Source organism: Stenella coeruleoalba (assembly GCF_951394435.1).
Source record: "Stenella coeruleoalba genome assembly, chromosome: 1".
NCBI classification, from domain to species: domain Eukaryota; kingdom Metazoa; phylum Chordata; class Mammalia; order Artiodactyla; family Delphinidae; genus Stenella; species Stenella coeruleoalba.
In genome coordinates this window covers 186,159,352-186,179,693 of record NC_137169.1, presented here as the reverse complement: position 1 = coordinate 186,179,693, position 20,342 = coordinate 186,159,352, and the positions used below count along the sequence as shown (strand labels likewise).

Below are 20,342 nucleotides of genomic sequence, written 5' to 3'. Positions count from 1 at the left end.
TAAACAGTGTAAATCCAGTCCAAAGAAGGAAGTAGGTTGTGCATGTGTGTATGCCATAGGTGAGAAAAATATTCAAAGTAATCCAGCATCTAGCACGTCCCAGGTACAAGGGTCAAGTCCAGGCAGAAGGGCAGCACAATGACTGAAGAAAAGTCTGCACAGTGAGCAAGTTTCTAATCCAGGGCTCAGATTATCCCTCCGATCGAATTCTTACAGTTACATATACTTTAAAAACTTCTAAAGTCATGAATAACATTAAAATTTGGGGGTGTTTCATCATTCCAAAGCAACTTATAAAACAAATCTATGTCTACAACAAAAATTATCACAGAATTGAAAAAATAGTTGATATAAGATTTGATTTATTAAAAAAATGTAATGGCCAAACTGCAAAGTTGACTGTGTTGAGTTTTGGCAAAACTGCTTCTCTGCAATAATTCTTCTGAAAAACAAGTGATTCTGAGATGGCATTTAGACCAGACCTAAAACGCTGAATATGTATAAAACCTCTTTAAGTAAGGAGCCTATACTTAAAAGTTGAAAGCCAAAGGTCTTAATAATGTTTTAAACAGTGAATTTAGTGGGCAGAAGACCTAAACAGACATTTCTCCAAAGAAGACATACAGATAGTCAACAGGCCATAGAAAGATGCTCAACATCACTAATTATTAGAGAAATGCAAATCAAAACTACAATGAGGTACCACCTCACACCAGTCAGAATGGCCATCATTAAAAAGTCTACAAGTAACAAATGCTGGAGATGGTGTCGAGAAAAGGGAACCCTCCCACACTGTTGGTGGGAATGTAAGCTGGTGCAGCCACATGGGAAACAGTATGGAGGTTCCTCAAAAAACTAAAAATAGAGTTGCCATTATGATCAAGCCATCCCACTCCTGGGCATATAACTGGACAAAACTATCATTCAAAAAGATACATGCATCCCTATGTCCATAGCAGCACCATTCACAATAGCCAAGACATGGAAACAATCTAAATGTCCATTGACAGATGAATGGATAAAGAAGATGTGGTACATATATACAATGGAATACTACTCAGCCATAAAAAAGAATGTAATAATGTCCTTTGCAGCAACATGGGTGGACCCAGAGTTTATCATACTAAATGAGGTAAATCAGAAAAAGAAACACAAACACCATATGATATCACTTTTTTGTGGAATCTAAAATATGACACAAATGAACTTATCTACAAAACAGAAACAGACTCACATACATAGAGAATAGACTTGTGGTTGCCAAGGGGGTTAGAGAGGGATGGAGTGGGAGTTTGGGGTTAGCAGATGCAAACTAGTATACATGGAATGGATAAACAACAAGGTCCTACTGTATAGCACAGGGAACTATATTCAATATCCTGTGATAAACGATAATGAAAAAAATATTTCATTATTTTCATAATGAAAAAAGAATGTATGTATATGTACAACTGAATCACTTTGCTTACAGCAGAAATTAACACAACATTGTAAATCAACTATACTTCAATTAAAAAGTGAATTTAGTATCATTGCATCTTCTGAACTTTACCAAAATTCAAATTCAATGCGTACATTGAATGCAAAGCTCTAAACAGGTGTACAATGTCTCTTTCGCCCCACAAAATAAAGACTATTATACTTGGTGTAGGAAGAAAAATTACTTACCGCTATAATATCTAATGTATTATCGCAGACTTTTCGGATTTCATTATTTTTATCATGCATCAGATCTATGAGGTATGCTGGAGCCTCTAAATAAAAAGTGGTTAAAGAAACAAACTGTGTTTGAGATTGCAGCTATTCCATCATGTTAGAGAATCCTGCATTTCTCTAAATTCAAATGTTAATCTGAAATTTAACTTCAAATTTTAAAATAAATCATTACTACAAGATGACCAAAAATATTTAATATTTCATTTATTTAAAAAACATGGATAATAGGGATAAGAAAGGGGGGGAAAAGAACTAGATAAAAATGGGTAAGGAAAACAGAGCCAGTAAATCTCAGAACATCCAAGGCCATATTTTTGAAACCATGAAACTTGTGAAAGTAACTAAAGAAGGAGCTCTATAGCTGCATAGTTGTGAAACTTTGATTGACCTGACCCTCCTAAAAGTTCAGAAAAATTAATTTCACACAAAAATTCACATACAAAAAATTTCGCACAACAACAGAAAAGAATCATAGTCAAATCCCATATATGCGTATGGTTATTATAAGGAAGAGAAAACATAAGACATTTTCACATAAAAGCTGAAAGCTGCAACGCTAATATTTCAAAAAGAAATAAAAGAATTTAAGAAATCAATAGATATATAAGAAAGAACAATATGAATCAGAATTAGAAAATTCAGAGAAACAATTCCAGAAATAACTAAAGAAAAACATAAAAATCATTTCAAATATATAAAAACTAAGTTTATAGTAATGCAAGAGTAAATAAAAGCAACAGATAAAACTCTAAGTTAAACAGAAGGTAAAAAAGAAGAAAATTTGTAAAATTTTAAAAAATGAAAAGAAATTTAAAAGATTAGAAAATGACAGATACTAAAGATAGGCAAAGAAGATCCAACATAATATTGATAGATATTCTAAAGAAGACAACCAAAGCAACAGAACAAATACTATAAACTACAACTCAAGAAAATTTGCCTAAAATTAAAAAAAAAAAGACAAAACTATATACTGAAAGACTATATTTGCATACTTGGAAAAATCAAGCAAGGATGATGAACACCAAGTCAAATTCTAATAAAACTACTTGGCTTTAAAAAAACCCAGAAACATACTTTGGTCTTCCTGGCAAAAAGATCGAGTCACTTATAAGGGAAAAAAAAGTAAATTGTCATCAGACTTTATGACAGATAATTAGTAGACTACAGACTTGTCATTGGCAGCAATTCAAGGTGGAAAAATACCTTCAAATTGCTGAGGAAAATAACTGGAAATCTAGAATTCCATATTCTGCTAAATTATTATTAAAGAGGACAAACGAGTTATTTTCAGATACAGATATATTTATTATTCATAGATGTTCACTAAGCAGTATAAGAGAATGTAATCAATTATGAAAGAAAATCAATGCAGAAAAATAGAGGAACTGAATTCAAGAAAAAACAGTAAATGAGGAAACATACTATATTATTTAACATAGTATAAATCCTAAATAAGCACTGGTTTTTAAAAAGGGATAATCAAAATAATAATTTTAAAATGTTATAAAAATTTTATGTTCTAAAAATGAGGTGAAATTACAATACTAGAGAGCAACAAATAACATGGACGATGGAAGTGGAGACATTAGACTTACAAGTAGAAGAACAGATATATTCATTTAGAACTTGGTGAGAATGCACGTTGAACTTTAAGACTAACACAAAAGAAAAGAAATGGAATGTATAAATAACAAGTAGGGGAAAAGGGAAGAATAAAGAAAACTCAAATCAATAAAGAAACCTCAATGGATCTGAAACAGGCAGTGAAGAAAGAAAGCTATAATCTCCAATACTTAAAGTTGTTCTTGGTTAAAACTATTTGAAACAAAGGCCACAAGTTTCTGACAAGAAACTCTAGCACATGTGTACAAGCAAATGACATTTTTTGAGGCAATGATTATAATGCCAAAAAAATTTTATCAAGTTTCATAGCAAGTGGCAAAGACAGAGGTTAACCCAGATCTTCTATTCATCAGTGCTACTTACTATTTTGGGGGGGAATAAAAGGGATATATTTAAAATGTAGAAAAATATACAGAAAAATATATCTGTGTACACTCAAATTCATTTTTAGAAAAATCTGTAAAGAATATGGTATTTATTGCCTCTTTTCTCTACTGTAATGTAAGTTCCATTAGGGTAGGGACTTGGTCTATTTTGTTCACTATGGTATCCCCAGCTCTGAGAATATAACAGGTGCTCAATAAATTTTATTTAATAAATAAATAAATAAATAAGACCTACTCTACATACTACCCATGGATTTTGTGAGGATAAGATGAAAATAAAATTCTTAGGAAACTTCGGAATTCTCAGGGAATCTAAAAGGATCTAGTCTAATTTGGTTTATTTTTCATGCTGACACTGTTGGGATTATATGAAAATTAATTATTATTATAGCACTGGTTCTCAATTCCTATGAGTTGTGCTGAGAGCCATTTTTAATATTTCAAACATCTTAATATAACTCACATATTTACCTAAAATAAGTCTACACCAACCATTTCAAAATGTCAAGTTTCTTTCATTCCATTAAAAATTTTATCAAATAATGTTGATCAGATTTTCTAACTTAAAAAATTGGAGGGCTTCTCTGGTGGCGCAGTGGTTGAGAGTCCGCCTGCCGGTGCAGGGGACACGGGTTCGTGCCCTGGTCCGGGAGGATCCCACATGCCGCAGAGAGGCTGGGCCCGTGAGCCATGGCCGCTGAGCCTGCGCGTCCGGAGCCCGTGCTCCGCAACGGGAGAGGCCACGGTGGTGAGAGGCCCGTGTACCACAAAAAAAAAAAAAAAAAAAAAAGATAAGATGAAAATAAAATTCTTAGGAAACTCTTAGGAATTCTCAGGGGGAATCTAAAAGGATCTAGTCTAATTTGGGTTGTTTTATTTTTCATGCTGAAACTGTTAGGATTATATGAAAATTAATTATTATTATAGCACTGGTTCTCAATTCCTATGAGTTGTGCTGAGAGCCATTTTTATTATTTCAAACATCTTAATATAAATCATATATTTACCTAAAATAAGTCTATACTAACCATTTCAAAATGTCAAGTTTCTTTCATTCCGTTAAAAATTTTATCAAATAACGTTGATCAGATTTTCTAACTTAAAAAATTGGAAAAAGCAATGATTTCCTGACTAATAAATTTTATTTAAAATATTTAAGGGCTTCCCTGGTGGCTCAGTGGTTAAGAATCTTCCTGTCGATGCAGGGGACACGGCTTCGACCCCTGGTCCGGGAAGATCCCACATGCCGTGGAGCAACTAAGCCCGTGCGCCACAACTACTGAGCCTGTGCTCTGGAGCCTGTGAGCCACAACTGCTGAGCCCACGTGCCACAACTACTGAAGCCCACGTGCCTAGAGCCTGTGCTTTACAACAAGAGAGGCCACCGGAATGAGAAGCCTGCGCACTGCAATGAAGAGTAGCCCTCGCTTGCCACAACTAGAGAAAGCGCCATGCAGCAACAAAGACCCAACGCAGCCAAAAATAAATAATACAATAAATAAATAAATTTATAAAATATTTAAGTATATTGCTTTCATAGAGAAAAATCACAGTAAAATGCTTAAAATTATGGTGAAATGTTTAAATAATAATTTTAAACTATGTTACAAAATATGAGACATACTCAAATATCATTGACATCAACAAAAATCCTGTTTTTTGAAAACCAAAATATTGGGCTGAAGCCCTTCAGCAATCTTTATCCAATCTTAAGACATGGACTAAAGCATCAGATCTAATATTCCTTGATGCTTTTGTAAAAATTTTAATTCAGCAGATCTTTTATCTCCCACTCCCACCATTATCAACATGTTATATTCTTCAGAATAACTATTTAAGAAGTATTGACTTTAGATTCAATGGCTTAACAAAAATCGCACTTGGGAGAAAATGAAAAGAAAGTTACACTGAGAAGAAAAAAACAAATACAAGTAGACTTAATAGTGTGAGCTTTGGTAATAAGGTAGTGAGAGTACATTTAAAACAGACCAGAACAGAGGTAACACTTATTCACTGTGTGTCAGGCACTTGGTACGTACTTTAAACGCTTCATTCTTCTTTAGTCCTAAGGAAGAAACACTATGAGATGACACATAAACAAGGGGCTGTCTTCCAAAGAAGTTACCTAGAAAAAGCTATACTTTCACTTTGTTTTCTAATACGTGTTTCTTACAGTGACTTCTGCAGTTATATAAATCTTCTCTACATAAAATATTCTTTCAGAGATTCTCAACCCAGAAAAGCATATTAAAGGCTCCAAGAAGACCCTGCAGCAATAATATCTGTTTAACTTTAACTCAGTGTTTCCCAAACTCATTTATTACAGAACCTTTTTTCATTAAGCAACTATTAATTCTAAAGGAACACATTCCATGGAACACAGCTGAAAAGTTATTCCAACAATGTTAACGTTGCTCAAAAGTGTATTTCGAATTTATCTTTCTGGGAGAGTTAGTTTATAAGCCACATTTTTAAAATATTTATTACTTTATGATAAAAAGAGTTCTCTCTAGTGATGCTGTTACAGCAAAATAGTATTTGCATTTTGACAGCCCTTAGCAAAATGAACATTTCTCAATTAAACTTGCTTTAATCAGACTTGACTCTTGGAGACCTTATATGGTTCCAGAAATTCAACTTGTCCTCAAAAGCAAGGCAATGTTAATACTTAAAGCATGTGTTATTGGCTCTGAACACCAGAGGAGCCTCAAAATGTTTTGAGCAATAGCCTAGTGTATAAAAAAGTATCCCAATTAAATTTTAAATTTTGAAAGAGCATTAACCATTTAGACACATGAATTCATTGACTAAACAAGTTCTAACCACATGGCAGGTACTATGTTAAGTTTTGGGTATGGATAGAAGGAAGACAAAGCCAGTCCTTGAGCTAGAGGAGCTCAAAATCTTTTGGTAGAGACAGGCATATAAATACATAATTTAAAGTACTTTATTAGAGGTGAAAAATAAAGAAATTACTCCCAATGGTAAGAAGGTAGGCACAGGATTAGAAAGGCTTAACTGAGAAGATGGCTTATAAACGTATCTTTGATGAGTTGGAGACTGTCAGGTTAAAAAAAAGGAGAAAAATGCATCTGAGTTTGACAAGGCATATGAAGAGGGAATAAGTTATGACAGCGAGGGTAATGTCTGATAAATGATGAGAAATTTGGTATGCTAAGAGAAACTGTGTATTATAAGGTTAAGGGGAAACTTTGGAAAAATAGGTTAAGGTCAGGTTATGAAAAGCTATATGTAAAAAACAATTTAGAGTTTTCATATGGGTAATGAACGATTTTATGCAGTATTTGAAAGCAGTTTTTTTTTTTGTACACAAATGAGCAGAGCACCACAATTGAAAAATAAACAAAAATCACAAAGATTCAGCTTAGATACCACATCCACTGCTAGCCTTTCATGACATTCCCAGACTTGGTTTATATATATCCTCTCCTGTGCCTGATGTACATACCTTTATGACATTGATTATACTGGATTTTAATTTTATATTGATTTACTTATCTAGACTTCCAATTAGACTATAAACTCCTTGAGTACAGGGACTGACACTTCTATATGTCTAGCACTTAAAACAGTACCTGTTAGATGGTCAGAACTTGATAAATGTTTGCAGAATAAATGAATGATTAATTATGTGTAGTAAAAGAGACAGCACACACAACATTTTCAACTAAGGGACTGGATGGATGACACTTATTATCGACCATGAATACAGAAGGTAGACTTTTTGAGAGGTAGATGTTAGCAATATTGAATACCCTTTTGGATGCAATAGTGATAAAATACCAATTTCTGAGTACCTCTCTGTGTTGGGAACTATTATAGATGATTTAAATCCACTAGTACTGACAGCTATCCTATAGGAGGTCCTTTTATTTTAATAATAGGAGGTCTTTTTATTTTAATAATATTATGGCCATTTTATAGATGTAAGGTGCTCAAGGAGATTAAGTAACTTATCCAATGTCCTGTAGCTAGTAAGTGCATTTAAAATTAGGGCTATTTAATTATATTATATTATATTATTTAATTATAATGCTTTATAGGCCATACTATGCCCCCTTAGGTAGATGGAAGACATCCAGGTGGCAGTTAGCAACAAATGCCTGGGACCCAAGAAAGAGGTTTCGAAGATATCAAATACTTATTAGCATATAAGTAGCATAGGAGCTGAAGTCATGGGAACAGTAGATGTGTTTTCCCATGTATAGTGAATAAGGTAAGATTAAAAGAGGACTAAGGATAGTCCTAGGAACCTGTGACATTTAAGTTATGTTAATAGAGAAGGAAGTTATGAGATATTTGTTAGGTTTTTTAGGAAACCTGACAAGTTAATAAAATTGTTCTCCAATGTACCTTACATATAATACTGATTTGGGGTAAATAGCTTCTATGAAGAATAGCTTGCCTCTAAATTTATTTCAAAACTTGATATTTTCTACAATATTTGAATACTTGCAAGAAAAAATACCTAAAAATGCATCTTTTCTTAATATGTGAAGTGTCATTATCTATGGTAAACATTGAAGGATACGTGTTTCCTTGATTATGACATCTCTTGTGGCTTGGTGGAAAACCATTTGGTAGAAGACATAAATTATCTGACACACAAATTCATCATCTTCTTGTTGAGCTGAAAAGAAACAGAAAACTTCAAATAAAAGAATACTATATTATATACAAAATTGAAAAACATTGAGGGGAAAAATGAAGAATGAGAAAAACTAACAGTGACAAGGAGACAGGTAAAGGACAATTAGTTTATATTATTTATAATATACGGGTGGGGTTGTATCATTTACGTCTTAGGTGTTTTTTCTAAATTACATGATGGTGATCAGTCAAAAAATTTCATAATAATATATTTTCAGAAGTTTTAGTTAATTTGGTTGTGGTCAAACTAAATAGGTTAATTTACTTTGAAATACAAAAATAAAAAATAAGAGTTTAAAGAGAGAAATTATATCATCTCTGGGTCCAAACCACACTACTTGAGACTGTTCATCTCAAAAGGTTGTATCTAGGAGGAACTGAGAAACAAGACATGTTTAAGGGAATAGTAATGGTGCTTTTCTGTAATTTTTGCTATTTTTTGCCACCAAGTATAAAGAAATTGATTAAATTAACTTCTAAGTCCCCAGTGTGACATGGCAACACTTACCACCACTGTGGGAACTTCTTTTTTATTTTGGTGCCTCATAAAAAAATTCTTCAAATAATTCTAATTTTTAACATAAACCTGGTTTTATTTTGCCTCTATAATGTTGACCTCACATGAGAAAAATGGTTCTTAAAAAATCACGTCTTCTAAGTTTTTGGTAGAAATTAGACTGTTATAAACAGGTTTTTTCTTTGTTGAATAATGTTAACAAAATTAAACTTTACTTATTGGTATGAAGTAATAAAGTAATTTTAGTTCCAATCAATTATACTAGTAAAAAGGAATGTTACATAATCATACAAACTAATTAAGAAATGTTTATTATCATGAAAAGAAGACTTTAACAGAATAGTGGATGACCACTGATTAATACATGTAATGGCAAAAGCAAATACTTATAGAAATCCAATTTTTAGATACTGGTTATGAAATTTGATTTACTAATAGTCTGCTAACAACTCTTGGCAACAGATCAGTGCTACCTGTTAGACAAAGATTTACAGGTCAACAGAGCATCCAACTAGCTGTGTGGAATAAATTGTGGTCCTCTCAAAGTCCAACTGTTCCAAATAATTTTCCTCACTAACTTGCCAAAGTACCAGTCTCTTAGACTACTTGGATTAAAATTTTATTAATTTCTCTCTTGGTATATAGTGTTCCCCCACTTAATCCCAAGGGTTTTAATCTTGAAAATCCATATATTTCATAAAAACAGTAGTATACAGCCTCTGCCTGTGATAACCACATGTCAGATAACATCAAAATACAGTAAAACACTGAGCTGGCTCTGTTATTAACTCTCAGTCATAATCAAAATGGACAGCAATTCAAGGACCCAGATTATTTTGTTTCAACTTTCTCCAGCTCACCACAAAATCCTCATTCTCATTCTGCCAACTACATTGTCTTTACTTTCACCTTCCAACTACCTGGTCTTTTAATTATTTCTAATCTGAAAACTCCTGGCTGTGTGAAGGGTGCACCAAAACAAATACATATACACTATTTGTAGACATACTTCAAATATGGAGGCACTATCTCTAGATGACCATGAAAATGCATTATGTAAAAGAATTTACAATTCAAACTTTTAAAGATTTAGAAGAGAAAAATGGGCAAAAGACTTAAATAGGCACTTCACTTTATTAGCCATATCCAATAACCAATAAATACAAATAGGTACTCAATTTCATTAATTATTAGGGAGATGCAAATTAAAACCACAATGAGATACCACTATGAAGGCTATAATTAAAGAGGCTGTACGCCAAAATATGTTGGTGATGTAGAATAACTGGAACTTTCGTACATTACTGGTGGGACTGAAAATTGGCACAACTACTTTGGAAAACAAAGTAGTTGGCATTATTTCTAAAGCCAAATATATGTGTACTCTGTTCTGCTCCTAAGTATGTGTCTAACAGAAATGAGTAAATATGTTCACTAAGAATGCTCATAGGAGCATTACTTATAATAATAGCCTATCAATTACAGGAAAAAACTGTAAAAAACACAAATACATGGAGGCTAAACAGTGCACTACTAAATAACCAAGAGATCACTGAAGAAATCAAAGAAGAAATAAAAAAATACATAGAAACAGTGACAATGAAAACACGACGACCCAAAACCTATGGGATGTAGCAAAAGCAGTTCTAAGATGGAAGTTTATAGCAATTTAATCTCACCTCAAGAAACAAGGAAAATCTCAAATAAACAATCTAACCTTACACCTAAAGCAACTAGAGAAAGAACAAAGAAAACCCAAAGTCAGTAGAAGGAAAGAAATTATAAAGATCAGAGAAGAAATAAATGAAATAGAAATGAAGAAAACAAGACCAAAGATTAATAAAACTATAAATTGGTTCTTTGAGAAGATAAACAAAATTGATAAACCTTTAGCCAGACTCATCAAGAAAAAAAGAGAGAAGATGCAAATCAGTAAAATTAGAAATGAAAAAGGAGAAATCACAACTGACACCACAGAAATACAAAGGATTATATGAGACTATTACAAACAACTCTATGCCAATAAAATGGACAACCACAAAGAAATGGACAAATTCTTGGAAAGGTACAATTTTCCAGGACTGAACCAGGAAGAATTAGAAAATATAACCAGACTTATCACAAGTAATGAAATTGAAACTATAATTAAAAATCTTCCAACAAACAAAAGTCCAGGACAAGATGGCTTCACAGGCGAGTTCTATCAAACATTTAGAGAAGCGCTAACACCAATCCTTCTCAAACTCTTCCAAAAAATTGCAGAGGGAGGAACACTCCCAAATTCATTCAACGAAGCCACCACCACCCAGATGCCAAAACCAGACAAAGATATTACACAAAAAAAGAAAATTACAGACTAATATCACTGATGAACATAGATGCAAAAATCCTCAACAAAACACTAGCAAACAGAACCCAACAAAACATTAAAAGGTTCATACACCATGATCAAGTGGGATTTATCCCAGGGCTGCAAGGATTCTTCAATATACGCAAATCAATCAATGTGATACACCATATTAACAAATTAAGGAATAAAACCATATGATCATGTCAATAGATGCAGAAAAAGCTTTTGACAAAATTCAACACCCATTTATGATAAATACTCTCCAGAAAAAGGGCACAGAAGGAACCTACCTCAACAAAATAAAGGACATATATGACAAACGCACAGCAAACATCATACTCAATGGTGAAAAACTGAAACCATTCCCACTAAGATCAGGAACAAGACAAGGATGTCGACTCTTGCCACTCGTATTCAACATAGTTTTGGAAGTCCTAGCCATGGTAATCAGAGAAGAAAAAGAAATAAAAGGAACACAAATTGGGAAAGAAGAAGTAAAACTGTCACTGTTTGCCGATGACATGATACTATACATAGAAAATCCTCACGATGCCACCAGAAAACTGCTAGAACTAATCAATGAATTTGGTAAGGTTGCAGGATAAAAAATTAATGCACAGAAATCTCTGGCATTCCTATACACTAACAATGAAAAATCAAGGAATGAGAAATCAAGGAAACAATCCCATTTACCATCACAACAAAAAGAATAAAATGCCTAGGAATAAACCTACTTAAGGAGGCAAAAGACTTGTACTTAGAAAACTATAAAACACTGATGAAAGAAATCAAACATGACATAAACAGATGGAGAAATATACCATGTTCTTGGATGGGAAGAATCAATATTGTGAAAATGACTATACTACCCAAAGCAATCTACAGATTCAAGGCAATCCCTATCAAACTACCAATGGCATTCTTCACAGAATTAGAACAAAAATTTTACAATTTGTATGGAAACACAAAAGACCCCAAATAGCCAGAGCAATCTTAAGAAAGAAAAATGGAGCTGGAGGAATCAGGCTGACTTCAAATTATACTACAAAGCCATAGTAATCAAGACAGTATGGTACTGGCACAAAAACAGAAATATAGATCAAGGTACGGATAGAGAACCCAGAGATAAACCCATGCACATATGGCCACCTAATCTATGACAAAGGAGGCAAGAACATAAAATGGAAAGACAGCCTCTTCAATAAGTGGTGCTGGGAAAACTGGACAACTACATGCAAAAGAATGAATTTAGAACACTACCTAACACCACACACAAAAATAAATTCCAAATGGATTAAAGACCTAAATGTAAGACCAGACACTATAGAACTCTTAGAGGAAAACATAGGAAGAACACTCTTTGACATAAACCACAGCAAGATGGTTTTTGACTCACTTCCTAGAGTAATGAAAATAAAAACAAAAATAAATATATGGGACCTAATTAACCTTACAAGCTTTTGCACAGCAAAGGAAACCATAAACAAGATGAAAAGACAACCTCAGAATGGGAGAAAATAGTTGCAGATGAAGCAATGGCAAAGGATTAATCTCCAGAATATAGAAACAGCTCATGGAGCTCAATATCAAAAAAACAAACAAGCCAAATAAAAAATGGGTGGAAGACTAAACAGACATTTCTCCAAAGAAGACATAAAGAAGGCCAAGAGGAACATGAAAAGATGCTCAACATCACTAATTATTAGAAGAATGAAAAGCAAAACTACAATGAGGTATCACCTCACATCAGTCAGAATGTCCATCATCCAAAAATCTACGAACAATAAATTCTGGAGAGGGTGCGGAGAAAAGGGAACCGTTTTGCACTGTTGGTGGGAATGTAAATTGATACAGCCACTATGGAGAACAGTATGGAGGTTCCTTAAAAAACTAAAAATACAACTACCATATGACCCAGCAATCCCACTACTGGGCATATACCCTGAGAAAACCATAATTCAAAAGGACACATGTACCCCAATGTTCACTGCAACACTGTTTACAATAGCCAGGACATGGAAACAACCTAAGTGTCCACTGACAGATGAATGGATAAAGAAGGTGTGGTACATGTATACAATGGAATATTACTCAGCCATAAAAAGGAATGGAATTGGGTCATTTGTAGAGATGTGGATGGACCTAGAGTCTGTCATACAGAGTGAAGTAAGCCAGAAAGAGAAAAACAAATATCGTATATTAATACGTATATGTGGAAACTAGAAAAATGGTACAGATGAACCTATTTGTAGGGCAGGAATAGAGACACAGACGTAGAGAACGGACATGTGGACGTGGGGGGAAGGGGAGGGTGGGATGAATTGGGTGATTAGGTTTGACATAAATACACTACCATGGGTAAAACAGATAGCTAGTGGGAACCTGCTGTATAGCACAGGGAGCTCAGCCTGGTGCTCTGTGATGACCTAGCTGTGGGGGAAGCAGGGGAGGGAGGTCCAAGAGGGAGGGGATATAGGTATACATAGAGCTGATTCACTTCATTGTACGGCAGAAACTAACACAACATTGTAAATCAATTTTACTCCAATAAAAAATAAATAAATAGATTAGAAAAGAAAACAAACAAAAATAACCACCCTACTATCAATAAATAGTAGAAAGGGAAAATAGTGGTATATTTATTTATACAGCAATAAAAAGAAACATAGTTCTGTACAAAACATACACAAACCTCACATTCATAGGGGAAAAGAAATAAGACTCTATTTCTAAAAAGCTGAAAACCAAAGCAGAATTCATCTGTGGGTGATAAAAAGAAAAATGGAAACCGCTCTGGTGAAGGTGGTAATGACTGGGAGGTGGCAGGAGAGGGACTTCTAGGGTGCTGGTAATGTTTCATTTCCTTATATGAGTGGGAATAACATGAGAGCTCTCATTTTGAAAATTCATTGTGCTATACATACTTAGAACTTGTGTATTTTTCATTATGTATTATATCTGGTACAGGAAAGACTGAGATTAGAGGGTCTTTTTAAGCTTTCCATATTAGTATTTTTAACTTCTATACTAATTAGCTACTTTTAATGTATATCTGCTATGGGCAAATTGCATCCCTCCAAAAATTCATATGCTGAAGCCCTAATCCCAAATGTGACTATATTCAGAGATAGGGCCATAAGGAAATAAGTAAGGTTAAATGAGGTCATAAGGGTGGAGTCCTGATCCCATAAGATTAGTAACCTTATAAGAAGGGATATCCAAGCACTTATGTGTGCTCGTGCTTTCTCTCTCTCCCTCTCCCCCACTTCCTCTGCCCACCTGCCATATGAGGATGTTAGGACACAACAAGAAGGTGGCCTTATGCAACCCAGGAAGAAAGACCTCACCAGGAATCAAATTGGCTGGCACCCTGATAGACTTTCCAGCCTCTAGAACTATGAGAAAATACATTTCTGTTGTTTAAGCCACCAAGTCTGTGGTATTTTGTTATGGTGACCTGAGCAGACTAACACAAGGTCCTAGAGAACTTGGCCCTAATAAAATACTATTAGAGTCAGACAAATTTTGTATGCAGTATGGAAAACGAAACCTGGGCCCTTAAGAGCAAAACAAAGGTAAGGGGAAGACTATCTAGGCCTCCGCTATCCAGTATTGTAACCATAGCCATTGTGGCTAGTTAATTTTAATTAAATTTAATTTAAACTCCAGGTTCTCAGTCCCAACAGCCACATTTCAAGTATTCAATAGTCACATGTGTTGGACAGTGCAGATAGAGAACATTTTCTTCACTGCAGAAAGTTTAGAGGACAATACTATATATGGATCTAGGAGGAAATATGATGATTAGAATTAGCTTCCAAATAAACTTTTCTGATTAGAAATCAAGATATTAAAAAAAGGGTTTGTGCAAGATAGGAGATCCAATTCAACCAAAACAAAGCTCAACATAAAGAAGAAATGGTGGAATATTAGTTGTTCAAGGCTGATAAGAGGAGGGTAGTGTCTGTAAAATTGGTCCTGAATCATTTTATAGCAACATTCTTAACTTTGTAACCTAAAGCTATTTGATACTATGCTATCTAATCCCAGTAAAGGTATATTTAATTCATTTTCCTAACTATATAATTTAAGTTGCTATAAGATGAGTAATGCAACAATATAAATAATATTTCATGATTGCAGATTCCACATTTAAAAATCTAAACTTATAACTTGTTTATATATTAGCACAAAAATAAATTAAGATAAATTATAATTTACCATTTAGCAACTCAATAAGTGCAGGGATTATCCCAGATTTGGCTAGCAATGCAGCACAAGAGTCATCCATAGATACAGTTCCAATCATTATAACCACTTCTAAAACAAGGTCATCTTCTGCAGCACCTAGTAAAGTCAAATCACAGAAAGTTTTCATTGAAATGTCCTGATACAAATCCTTTTATATTGCCAAAATTCTAATTCACAGAAAGATACTAAAAGCTATTAAATCAGTTCTTATGAATCCTTAACATGCTTATAAATGTGTCCTTTTTCCAAAATTCCATGTTCATGGAATTCCATTCCATGATGACAGTTCATGGTGGTGGAGCAGTAGAGAGGTGGAGATAAGTCTTTGAAAATACAAATGAATGACAATGTAAACACAGAAAATAGAAGAGTCATTTGAATCCCTCAGAGAACTTAGTGTGTGCATGTGAACTCGTGTAGAGCGGGATGGTATTTAGTAATTTTAAAAAGGCAGGATAAAAAAAATAAGAAGGCAGGATAGGAAAGGGAAACTAATATTAAAAAAACATATTGTTAGGGAAGAGAGTACATACATATACGAGGAGAACTAGTGACTGCCTTTCTGAGAGAAAGAAACGAACTAGGGGAACTAGGGCTAGACCTAGAGGTGTGGGAAGAAAATGTGTTACGTAGTACAATAATGGTCACAAAATACTGTTCTAGCTGCCTTATCCACAACAGAAAGAAATAACTTAATCATTACGCAGAAGTGAAATACTTAGCACAGACCTGGTTTGAGTTTATCCTTGAGGTACGGAACCAGCTTATACTCCTTAAGAACCAATTCCCAGTCTAAGTCTGGAATGGTCAAATTTGCAAGAGTTCCTAAACATTCAATCACAAACTCCTCCTCTTCATCATTAGAGATTTGAGCTGCAAGGTCCCCAACATAATCCTGAATAAAACAGAATTTTAATACAAATTTAAAATATGATTTCTGTAGAAGAACTAATCTAATAATTTAACCCACAGGAAGAAGAAGTATCAAATGTGATTCTCTTGTTTTAATAACCTTGAGCTAAATTGCTAAGAGAGACTATGGTGGACTGGTTTAAGGCAAGCAAACTGGAGTGAGGATGAAAAGGTTAGGGATAGGGCTCGTAAAACAAAAACAACATTAAAACTTAGGTTGAGATTTCTAGGAGCTAAACTTACAAGTAAGTTGAAGAAAAACCAACTTGGGTCATGAATTAATATTTGACAAGAGCTAAGGAAGAGTTATATTTCCAGACACAGACTTTAAAGCTTTAATTCTCAGGCTATTTTAATAGACAGAAAGCTAAAAACTATACTTACAATAAATAAATTTTTAGTTGGTCCATCATGCTGGGAAATGTTCCTAATCATTTTCATCAGCAATGGATCCTTGAACTTCAGAGCCCTCTTCATGAGCATCTTCAGCCCATTTCCTGATAATAACAACAAAAAAATTCCCCCAATAAAGGTTCATTTAAATTTAATGATTTTTAAAATTTTCGGTTCTCAAAAAACCCCAATTTACACACAGAAAATACGTAAATATTAAGTGTACAATTAAATTCAATAAATGTATGCCCCTGTGTAATTCGTACCCATATCAGGATACAGAATATTTCCATTCAATGCAGAAAGTTCCCTTGTTCTTAGTCAATCTTAGTCCCCCAATACAATTACTTTTCTTGTTTTCTCCTCCTTTTCCTCTTCCTCCTCTTCCCCTTTTTCTTATTTTTTCTTTTTAAATACAGATTAGTTTTGCCTCTTCTAGAATTTCACATAAATGGAAGCACAGTATGTATATGAAATATGTACCACAAAGTTTTAAAATGTAAATACTTTTTGACCCATAAAAATTGTACTTCTAGGAATTTATCCTAAGAATGTAAAAATGGAAACATGAAAGATTCAGAGAAAGGAAAATTACTGTAGCATTGCTTTTAACAGAAAAGAAGTGGCAACAAACTAGCAGATTAAACTATGGAAAATCCGTTAATGGATTATTTTGCAGCTACTGGCAATTATGTTTTATTAAAGTATTTAATCATATGGAACGATATTCAGATATTAACTTCAAAAAACATGTTACCATTTATAGAGAAAATCCCATTTTAATTTAAAAACACACAGAAACATTGTACCAAAGTCTTACCTATGATTATCTCTGGATAGTGGGAGTAAAATTTTTAATTTTTTCCTATTTGTTCATTTGTACTTTTTATAATCAACATGTATACTTCTCAAATACGAAAAAACTATTGAGCAAACTCTGAAATATCATAATGTATGATGAATCATTTTATGAAGATACTATAGAAACAAATAGCTAATACATTTGTATTGTAACATCTTACACTGTAACAGATTGCTTTGCAAATAAAAAGTTTTATTTCATCTAGAAAATATTTTTAAAAATCAAATTTCAATTAAGGGTAACTGACCAAATGGTTTATAAAATGTTACTAAAGGGTAAGCGTTTCTACTCATGATGTAAGAATATTCTGAGTCTGACATTTAAGGATTATAGCTATAATTTTTAAAACTACTTAAAAATAGGATTTACATATTTACTATAATTCTTAATTCCTTATTATCTATTTTCCATCATATGCCAATAGCATATGATAGAAGTTATCTATGAAGCTCAAAGGCACTAACCTTCACAGATAAGCTGTACGTTCCTTTTGTTAGCAGCTAGATTAATGCAGAAAGAAATGAGTTCCAAGTCAATTCGTTCATCCGAACATTCAAAGAGCATCTTCATTAACTAGCAAGAAGCACAAGACATATTTTACTCAAAAAAACCCCAAACACACAAAAAACCACAGGCACTATTTTATCACAGTATGTTACCTTAGATTGTATGTTGGAAATAATATAATACAATTACATTTTCAACATAGAAGTGGTAGGCTTTTACTACTGAATAACTGAATGCTTAATGAACTATTAGATGCTCAGCATTCAATATGAACTTCCAAGTACACTGGAGAATATAAGAGAAATATTACATAAAGCCTTTGCATTTAAGGAATTTAAAATGTGTGGAAGTAGACCATTCTGAGCAATGAAAATAGCTTGTGCAAAGGTTACAAGGCAGGAAAAAAAAGTCATCCTTCTGAAGAATTAAGAGAAGGCAAGCATGGTTGGAGTGAGGGAAATAGTGTTGAGATAAGGTAAAAGTCAGATCACGCAGGATTCTGAAGTACATGTTAAGGATTTTGGGCTTCATCCTAAGGTAAATGGGAAGACATTAAAGGCTTCCAAATAAGGAAAGTGTCAGGATAAGATTTACATTTCGAAAAAATCTGGTCAATGTAGAAAATAGACTGAAATAGGGTAAGAAAATGTGGCAAAACCACCTAAGGGGCTAGTGGAAAAGTCGAGGTATGATGATGGCTGCCTGGACTAGGTAGAGCAGTGGGGATAGAGATAAAAGGGATGGCTCAGAGATATATTTAGGAAAGAGAATCAAACTGGGATTTAATAACTGACTAGATGTTGGGGTTAAGGGAGAGGAAGGGTCAAAGATGACTCACAGGTTTCTGCCCTAAACAACAACATGGATGGTGGTGCTAACATTTACCAAAAGACAGAAAACAAAGTAGGAGAAAACTTTAAAGGGAAGACAGTAATTTTGGTTTTGGACATGCTGAATTTAAGCTGCCTATGTGACAGTCTAGTGCAGATAGTCAGTAAAAGTTATAAACACAAGTTTAGGAGACATGATTGGACTGAAGGTATAATTTTAGGAATTGCCATTTATGGTTGATAACTGAACCTGTAAAGCTGGACCCAATCATTTGGGAGTGTGTATAAAATAAGAAACGAACTCTACTTAATGATAAGAGAAAGGGAAGGAACTTCCCTGGTGGCACAGTGGTTAAGAATCCATCTGCCAATGCAGGGGACACGGGTTCGAGCCCTGGTCCGGGAAGATCCCACATGCCGTGGAGCAACTAAGCGCGTGCGCCACAACTACTGAGCCTGCGCTCTAGAGCCCACAAGCCACAACTACTGAGCCCGTGTGCCACAACTACGGAAGCCCACGTGCCTAGAGCCCCTGTTCCGCAACAAGAGAAGCCACTGCAATGAGAAGCCCACACACTGCAACAAAGAGTAGTCCCCGCTCGCTGCAACTAGAGAAAGCCTGTGTGCAGCAACAAAGACCCAACCCAGACAAAAGTCAATCAATCAATCAATTAATCAATTTATTTAAAAAAAAGAGAGAGAGAAAGGGAAGATGGGTCTGAGAAGCAGCAGACAGAAAAGTAGGAAGAAAAAGGCAGGCCACTTATGCCATTTAGCAGTAATCTAGATTTGTCATGATGAGAAATAGTTGCTATGTAATAAAGGAGAAATGAACAAACCTTAAGCTATACTTTTGAGAAGCTTGTCTACTATTATTGGTAAATAGCAAATTAACTTAGTGCATATTATATAAATATATTTTTCTCTTAGTCAAATTGCTAACAACATATGGAAGTCAATCCTAAAATTTATAACCTAAAAATTTCTTATGTTTTATCTCGGCGGATACTTTTTTAGATCAACATGCCTTTGTTGACTGGTTAGACCCTATTTCGTTAAATCTTGTTTTGGTTATTCTCTATGTTAGTTCCAAATAACTTCTAAGTTTCGAAAAGGCTACATGGTGAACACACAAAAATTAATCTTATTTCTGTATGCTAGCAATGAACAACTGGAAACCAAAATTAAAAAAGCAAATCCACTCACAATTGCTCCCCAAAATACTTAGATATAATTCTAACAAAATTATATGTATATATATATAAAATTCACTATTTGCTGAGAACTACAAAAACACTATAGCTGGTGAATGGTTGGCATG

General features: G+C 34.0%; 1 protein-coding gene across 2 annotated transcripts in view; it reads right to left on the bottom strand.

Moving 5' to 3' along the window:
• KIFAP3 (kinesin associated protein 3) overlaps nucleotides 1-20,342 on the bottom strand; it is a 155,737-nt gene that overhangs the window by 47,034 nt on the left and 88,361 nt on the right. For both annotated transcript variants that reach the window (XM_079922205.1, XM_079922204.1), the window contains exons 12-17: nucleotides 18,149-18,257; nucleotides 16,814-16,926; nucleotides 16,247-16,412; nucleotides 15,488-15,613; nucleotides 8,281-8,379; nucleotides 1,669-1,754 (exon numbers count right to left, since the gene is read on the bottom strand). In XM_079922205.1, the coding sequence (XP_079778331.1) occupies nucleotides 1,669-1,754; nucleotides 8,281-8,379; nucleotides 15,488-15,613; nucleotides 16,247-16,412; nucleotides 16,814-16,926; nucleotides 18,149-18,257 (699 nt within the window). The remainder of the gene's footprint in view (nucleotides 1-1,668; nucleotides 1,755-8,280; nucleotides 8,380-15,487; nucleotides 15,614-16,246; nucleotides 16,413-16,813; nucleotides 16,927-18,148; nucleotides 18,258-20,342) is intronic.